The sequence below is a fragment of the Apaloderma vittatum genome, unplaced genomic scaffold, assembly GCF_000703405.1.
Source record: "Apaloderma vittatum isolate BGI_N311 unplaced genomic scaffold, ASM70340v1 scaffold22095, whole genome shotgun sequence".
Classification (NCBI taxonomy): domain Eukaryota; kingdom Metazoa; phylum Chordata; class Aves; order Trogoniformes; family Trogonidae; genus Apaloderma; species Apaloderma vittatum.
The window spans coordinates 33,905-42,397 of record NW_009719236.1 but is presented as its reverse complement, the minus strand read 5'-3'; the positions used below and the strand labels follow the sequence as shown (position 1 = coordinate 42,397).

The window sequence follows — 8,493 nt, the reverse complement described above, 5'->3', positions numbered from 1 at the left end:
CCGATCTGGAAAATACCTGGTGCTGCTGAAGATGCCCTTACAGGGCTCAGCCAGAGTAACCCCATCACAGCAGCATTTTCACTTGCATCCTTTCACTTTTCTTATCTTTCTGATCACGCAGAGAGAGGGAACTGCACGGAAAAGAGCCTTGATGTGTAAACATGACAAGGTTGTGCTGCAGGTCCTGGTATTTCCTTGCAAGGCACATGCAGGGCAATAGGCTCGTGGGAAAACTGCTCCCCATTTTTCAACAGAGCCAGGGACTGCATCCCCACATTCACTGTCTCTTGCTCTTGTATAACCTGGAGCCTCCCCTTTCCCAGTTCCTTGGAAGTGCATGCTGACAGCTTTGAACTACCTGTAAGGTGTACATCTCTTAATCTGGACAGCCAGTCAGCACCAAGAGGTAGCCATGGAGCAGCGCCAGCTGTGTCTGCTTTAAAAGTCTGTGGAGTGGGTTACTCTGCCCTCACAAGTGCTGACTAGATACGGAAGTGCGCTACAGAGAACTGCACCCAAAAGTAGCGCAGGGAACTCTGACCTGATCAGAATTTTGGGGGAAACAAAATGCACTTCAAGTCTAGAGTTTAATGCTCTTTGGCAACAGAGATTCTGCACTGCTGTAATTCCCAACACCAGTGCCTAGCACCACGGTGTAAATCCAGCAGCCCACAATTATCAGCTACCGCTCTAGAACTCATGTCAGTTTTATGCTCCTTTACCTGTAGGAAGACCTTGTTACACTCATGAACTTCCTCAGATTCTGTAAAAAGAGGGAAAGTCTGTTTTTTCACATAAAGCGGGCTGGCAGATTGCCATGCCCTTCAATCTGTTTCGTATTTTAGGGAGGGTGATGAGGAGGAAGGGAGGAGGCAAACAAACACACAGGTTTTGGAGCTGACAGCACAGCATCTGTCTGCAGACAAGCAAGGAACGTTTCCAGCATGGAAGAGCTTGGCAAGCCACAGTCAAAACTGATTCACTCCAGTGTGGTATGTAGTGAGGAGGAGGGATCACAAGGGAGACTTCAGGCCCTCGAGCAAAATTCCAGTTCATGCCATTCAGGCTCCTGTGAAAGGAAACGGTTCGCTCTGGCGAGCTGTGCAGCAAGGTTTCTGCAAGGCTCTGGCATCCCTGTCTGCCACCCGCTGCTCAGAGGGCTCACAGAGGGAGCTGGAAACTTGTTCCCTGTCATGGATCATGCATCTCTACCCAGCACCTGATGAGGCGATGTGATGCAGCATCCTTCAGACAGTTCAGCTGTGCCCCACGCTGCGAAGGCTGCACTCGTCAGGGAATGGGCAGGGGAGCTCCTGCAGAACGTCAGCTTGTTTTGTGTTGAGGCAAAGGCTCCTGGCAGGAAGGGGAGCAAGAGAACGGAACGGTACAAATAACAGGACAGATCATAGCAGATCTGAATCACAGAGTGCTCTGTGATCCTGAAGTGTTTACACAGTGAGGGGAAGGCTCCTCTCTCCGTGAGGATCTCAGGTATAGGGATCTTATCCCTTAGGTATCTAACGTGGCACTAGTACAACTGAGAATCAGACTGCTGAACTGCTGCTAGAAAAGATGGGTACCGGAATTCAGCCGACCTACACACTACCACGATTGTTAGGAGAGGGAAATGACAGCCTCCTGAAGCCAAATTTCATATTCATCCCAACGTCCCACAGCCACGGGCTCAGCATCCTGCCGTGAACGTGACTCCAAGGTGACACGGCCGCCAGTAGGACCTTGGGCTCTTCTGCCGCTGCTGCTCGACCTCCGCAGCTGCGGTGATGCCTCAAGAGGTCAGCAGTGTGACGCCGGCAGGAAGCTCTATTTCGAGCCGCTGAGCACAACGCCCCGGGAAGCCAATCGCCCAAGATGCTGGAAGGCCATTTTCCCTAGAGCAGCAAGCAAAATCAGCTTCCCAGCTCAGCAGTCGGCGTGCTATGGAAACACGTCCTCTGGGCTGCTGGGGCAGGGCTCTTCTTCAGCTCACCAGTTAAACCAAACCCAACCGGCTAAAGACCTTAGTTCCGTGACCTCTTTACCCAGTCATCATTACTTATATCAGTTTGCCTGAGCTAGCTAACCTTTCCTGCCTGCTCTACAAAGCTGTCCCCAGTAAAGCTTTCTCTCACCAAGCCAAAGCAAGAAGCACAGATCTGAGTGGGGAAGGGACGAGGCAGAATTGGAATTGCTCCCTGCGCTGCTGGCTGGGCTTGAAGTTCTCTGCAGACGTTGTTCCCCACGGAGCAGCGCTGCTCCCTCACAGTACAACTCACATCAGACAGGGACCCAACACTGTTCCCAGCTATACTGCCTTAAGACTGAGATTACACCTCTTTTCCCTCTGTCTGCCCTTCCCTTTCTACAGGTTGGGCAAAAATTCCATTACCTGAGATATTGATTCATTTTTCTGACAATTCTCGTATTTACGTGGCATAAATTCACGGAGCTTCTGCTAGTTGTTTTTCGGTGTGTCCTCCCAATAGCTCCTCAGGGACAGGAAAGCACTTGAAATGCTTTTGCAGATGTGGAAGTGGAGACATGAATGTGCAACATTCCAGATCCATAAAGGTACTGAGGTTTCTAACTTTCATGCATGCTTTGACATGGGTAAGGCATTAGCCCAAATGCATGTGGCTAGGAGCACCAAAAAAAGGGAGAGGACACCAGCTCCAGTTCTTCTGAACTCAGCTCTCTCTTCTGTCACCCATCCTCTGAGATTACTATGATGTTTTTTCCTCCCTATGCAGTAAGAGGAAGGTGAAAATGCTCTGGAGTTCCACGTGTTCATGCTTGGATTTTGTCGAACTAGAATCAGGACATCTCAGGGCTCCGTGCTCTAGCAATAAAATTATAGAACAAGCTTTTCCAACCTATTTTTTGGGATATTTTCCCTTCTTTTTAACTTGTTCCAGTTGTACATACTGTCCTGGCCACATTCCTAGAGTAAGCACTGACAACTGTTTCATAGCTGAGATCCTCAGACGTGGATGAGCCAAGATACACACACACACGCACAGGCGCACACAAAGGAGACAGCAGAAGGCACTAAAAATAATTCCGCTAATTGAACAGCCGTCGGAGAGGGCCCAAGATGCAAAAGTCATTTTAAAGCCATTTCCTGGGGAGGGACTCACTCTGCCGTGCACCAAGGGAGGAGGGTGCTCTCCAAAGGCTGCAGGGAGGGAGGATTTAAGCAAGTTTCCCCCGTGGTAGGGAAATACTGCCTTTTGCAACCCCTGAGTCACACATAGCGGGGAGCTCAGCCCGGCTGAACAGGGTGGAGCGCATGGGAAGGGTTCTACCACATCAGCTGCGGATTTGACAGCTCTGGGAAGGGTCCTTCTGCTCATTAGTTGGCCGAGGTAACGGCAGTCCCAGAAGTGCCACTTCTGGCAGACACCAGGGATCCAGGGGAAGCTGCACAGCTGGCGTAGCGGAGCTGGCAGACAGCATTCTGCATCCAGAGGTTTCTGGCTGGGACTGCTTCCTCACGGCCGTGCTGCGCGCACTCCTCAGCCCAGCCCCTATCAGGGCAGCTGTGATGCGACCCCTGCAATAAAGGGGCAGCTTCTCAGGGGTTCATACGCTTCTCGGTAGAAAGACCTTGTGTCTTCAGAGAGAAGTGGAGCAGCATCAGAAAACCAGGGTTTGACTCTCTCCGCTTTGACACAAACACACGTTTCCTCTGATGCTCACACTGGTTTACTCACTCTCTCCCCACCAACAGCATCGCTGTACAGCTGTCTGACTGTTCCCAAAAACTAACAGTCCTAGGAGAGCTGCCTGTGCAGTACCTCTTTTCCCTGTCATTTTTTACCAGGGAACAGTCTTTCCACCTGCTTCATGAAATAATTAAATGGACTTGGTGCAGCTTCTTCTCCAGCTGCACGTGGTTAGCTTGCATCCCAAAAGCAAGCTTCGTGCCTAATGTACTTTGACAAGGGCATCGTGGTATAAAAGTGGGTCAGGCTAGTGCTGACACCCTGAAGCTTCCTTCACTTTAAAGCAGTTGTGCTTTAAGCTCCTACTGAGTTACAGACTTAAAATTGCAGGTCTGGCACGAAGCACCTTCCTCTTCTGTGAGGTTTACAGATGCCATAGCTGGATGTGTGGGGTGGAGAAAGGGCAGATTCTAACTCCTCGGGCTCTGATAGTGATATACAGTCAGTTCAGGAGAATAGCCACTGTCTGGGCATTCCCCTCCATCCTCTCAGTGTAGCATTAACACGTCCTGTGTTAGGACCTACACACAACTCACTGAGTCTGCTCCCAGCACCAACCGAATGCTGCAGTCCTTTCGGTTTGATCCATTCACAGCCTCGCCTGTGTCCTAATGTCACAAATTTGAATGCCAAGCTGCAGAGTGTGTTCCAAATCTGCAGCAACAAGGTTATATATGCAAGCTGTTAACAGCCAGAGTCCTGAGTTGTCATAGCTCCTCAGGATCCTGTTCGTCCTCACTACAAAGCCCTGTGCTACCCAGAAAGAAGAACAAGGCATCTGGAGGGCAGGACCTTTGTGAGCTTTCCTCTTCCTTTGATGAAGGGGTCTCCCTCACCTTTCTACATATTTGTAGAACATCTCTGATCTCAAAGGAGCCAAAAGGCACCCATGCAACAGAGCAGACCCTTCCACTAAGTGGTACCACCTCTGCGAGCCTGTGGAAATCCCATTTCCTAGTGCACATGATGCATCAGGACTGATCACTTTGAGTTTACAGACTGATAGCTCATCTAATTCAATATTCCTGCAGGAGGTAACAATAACTCCCAGCCCTTTGCTGCTCTCTTGGCTACGCAATGTGCATGGACTGGAACCTGGAAGACACTCCCTTCACGGCGCCTACCTGTGCAGTGTCAAATAAGCTGAGAGGAGACCATTAACCAGTGCCTTGAGACTGAGGTTGCCATCAGCACACAAAAAGACAGGAGGAAGCAGCTTCTTACCATGTGATAGTTAATCATTTCCTGCAGACTGTCTCCAAATTTGTCGAGGCACTCCTGCAAAAGAAGGTAAAGAGAACTGGCAGTGAATAGAAGCAGCTGCCCTTCATTCCCAGGGGTTCAACGGTTGAGAGAGACTCTCATTAAGCCACTGACGAGTCACTCTGCCATTTGGCAAGGAGGCATTTCAAAAATGTCTGACATTGAAGCCATAGGCTCCCTGTCCTTTCCAGTTTAGTGCTGAAATCAACATGTCAGTTGTTGCTTATGCAGGCTGGTTACCCATGTTTCCTAAAGAACTGATGCTTACTGACCTAGATTCCAACAACCTTGCCAGCACTGTGGCTCTTAAAACTCCAGTTCTCCCCACAAACACTGAATCTCGCTCTGACCTTTCAGCATTGCATTATCAGACAGTCTCTACATTTCTCCATAAATAAAATCTCATACTCAAGGGCTACTCGAACAGTGTATGTGTCCCATGCTCCGTCCCACAGGATGACTTACCGAAATCATTTCATCCTTCTTGCACTGCTGCGACAAGTCCCGGACTCCGCTGACAAAGTGCTTGTTCGTGGTGATGTAGGCTTTTCCTGCTTCAATCATCCCACTGCATAGCTTCACCAGCTGCACCAGGAGAGAGGTGTGAGCAGAAAGGCACCTCAGCTCTTCAAACTGAACTGCAGCCAGGCTGCTTTTAACCTGCTCCAGCACCACAGCCCAAGATCTTTAGATGCCATTCACGTTCCCAGTGTGGCTACACGAACAACCTTTACCGCACGTGGCACAAACAGGCGTGCAAGTAATAATTCTCAGGCTATGTCACGCTGCCAACATTTCACTTGTGACAGTTCCAGGCTGTTCCCTGAGGACAGATGAATCAGGGCAGCCCATTTTTTTTCCAGTGGGTTTCTACCATTCATTCTGTCCTGAGGCATCAGGACTGCAATAAAAGGAACCTGATCACACAATTGATTGGGGAGAGACAAGACTCCTTGGTGCTGGGTGGAAATGATAAGCTGTCTAGAATCTCCCTGCTGGGAGTATGCTGCTCTTTGGGATTGTGTCTGAGTCTCTGAGCCCAGCTGGCGGTTCCATATACTTAAGGAGAATTGTCTTGCTCTTACCTTGGAATTAAGGGGAGCCAGCATTCAACAGTCTGAGGTTTTTAAAACATATTCTCCTCAAACCAACTGACCAGGACTGCTTAAGCTATGTCTGCTGTGTGCAGACATGCACTGGATGCTGGCAGACTTGTACTATCCCATGCAAGCCCAGAGAAGAAAAGCAAACAGATGCAGTTCCTATCACATCTGGAGCCCAGACATACACTTGGGGTTTGGACAGACCCTCTGGAAAGGAAATCCAGCCTATTCTGCAACGTGGCGGTTTCTAGCACAGCTCCGTGCAAACACTTGTGGCCAAGGCTGGGTTACTAGTAGCTGAAGGCCATTCAGCACAAGCACACTCCCAAGGGGAGCGGTGATGCCTCTGCAGATGGAGCACAGAACAGAACCAAGGAAATCTCTTTGAAAGAGCAATCAAACCCAGATCTCTGGAGCTCCCGTGGATGAATCATTGACACTGCCCTTTACCTCCATTTTAAATAGGTGTTAAAAAGCTGACTGTTTATAAACTAAATGCTCAGGGGCACAACAGAAGGCAGAGAAGTAGAGTCAGTCCTTGACAGCTCGCTGCTCTGCAAGAACTAGTCATGCCAGCTGCTTGGGTACCACCGAGCAAAAAAAACCTGAGAGCACTGAACAGCTCTTGTACTTTCAGGCCACCCTCCTCGCCTCAGGATTGCTCCTGGCACACCGAGCCGTCCAACCACAGGAGGCACTAACAGCAGTAGCACTAGAATCAGGGCAAGTTTCACCCGATGCTTTGTCTTTAGAGCCTTAGCTTAGAGGAAAACAGATAACCTAAATCCCTTTGCAGCTTTTGCCAGTGAGACTAGTTAGCTTGTGCAGATAACCTTTTCAAGCAGCTTGATTAGCAAATAGGTTTTATAGGACAAAGCTTTGCCTAGGGCTTGTGACTTCAACAAAGCCCATTTCTCCATCAGACACGGGAGTTTTATCCCTTGCTAGCTTTGGGAAATCTCGCAGATAAAAAGTCAGCAGCTCTTCTGGCTTCTCTTCTTCATTTCTCTCTGTTCTCATTTAAAAACAACTTGGCTGATGCCTCAGACATCAGAAGGAGCGGAAGTGAAAAAGCTGCCGTCGGTCACAAAGCCTCTGACTTAGATCTCAACTACCAACCGGATGTAAAGAATCACCAGTATAAAAGCAAAATGGCCAAAGTGGTCCCTCAGAAGACACTTCCAGTGTTAGATTACAGCTGTGGCACACAGCAACCACCACCACCACTCTGAATCTGGCCCCTTGTTTACCCGCAAGTGTCTGCTCACATCCCTGAGCTGACACAGAGGTGCAGTGGTGCTGCGGGTACACGTAGCACCTCCTACCCCACACAGCTTCCTATCACACACAAGACAGTGGAGAGGGGAAAGAGACAGCACTGCAATAATGTGCTGCAGCAGAAGAAGCAGTGTCAGTCCCCTGAGATCCAGGACCAGGACAAAAAGGCCATCCTTCAGCATGAGGAGTGCAAGTCTGGACCTCTCATCCTGTCACAAAGCAGCCCTGGCATGTACCTGTCAGTAGAGGGAGACATGGTCCTGTCGACAAGCCCACAGTATTCTAGATTAGTTTCCTGACAGCCTGAGATGGGCTCACTCTTTAGAGGAGGCTGGCGGGGCCATATTCCTAACCGGGAGCCGATCAGTCCCTCTACAAACCAAGGTGTTAAATTGCCCCATCTTACCTTATCAAGCTTTGCCTCTACCTCCACTACATCTGTTTCCACTTCATCAATGGTTGCCCTGCAATGACAAGAGCAAAAAGAAATAATGAATCGATTGATTGTGATGCTTGGGAAAGAAGCCAGGAAATCCCAGGTGAGTAAAGATCAGAGGGACTAAGTTATGTCTGCTGGGGGCAGACAGGAGGAGGGGTTCACCCTTCCCACTTCGGGCTTTCCTGGGGCTCCATAAACTCGAGATTTACTCAGGAGAAGGATCACAGCTCATCTGGAATGAATTCTACAGGGCTGGGAAAAAAGCTGGAGGTTGTGCCATTTTCTGTCCGTGTCATGGGGAAATTCAGGTGTGCTGTGGTAGTCATACGCAGCGAACTCATTTAGGGTCCGTGTTCCGATTCCGCAGGCAATGTTGGTAAGGGAAAGTCATGCCAAGTGACACAGAATAACCACTGCTACACATTAGCCAACCATCCACCTCAGGCACAAAATGCTTGCTTGGGTACCACCAAAACCCCTTTCCTGGGCTATAACTGTGCCTGAAGTGCAGCCACATGGCAAATTATGTCCTTTGAACCTTAGGAACCATCACTCAAGCAGGAAAACATCTCAGTCCTTTTGTCGCTGAGTCTCTTTCACACATGAGGCTTTGCTTGCTCACAGATAAATCTGCTCCACATTTATCAGATCTGTTTTCTTTCCACGATGCTGGACAGACGTGACAGTA

The 8,493-nt window shown here is 49.4% G+C and overlaps 1 protein-coding gene across 1 annotated transcript in view; it reads right to left on the bottom strand.

Moving 5' to 3' along the window:
- ACAP3 (ArfGAP with coiled-coil, ankyrin repeat and PH domains 3) overlaps positions 1 to 7,829 on the bottom strand; it is a 37,226-nt gene extending 29,397 nt beyond the window's left edge. Inside the window, 3 exon segments of the mRNA XM_009870555.1 lie at positions 4,947 to 5,000; positions 5,451 to 5,570; positions 7,773 to 7,829. Of these exon segments, the coding sequence (XP_009868857.1) occupies positions 4,947 to 5,000; positions 5,451 to 5,549 (153 nt within the window). The 5' untranslated portion in view covers positions 5,550 to 5,570; positions 7,773 to 7,829.
- Positions 7,830 to 8,493: the final 664 nt, after the last annotated feature.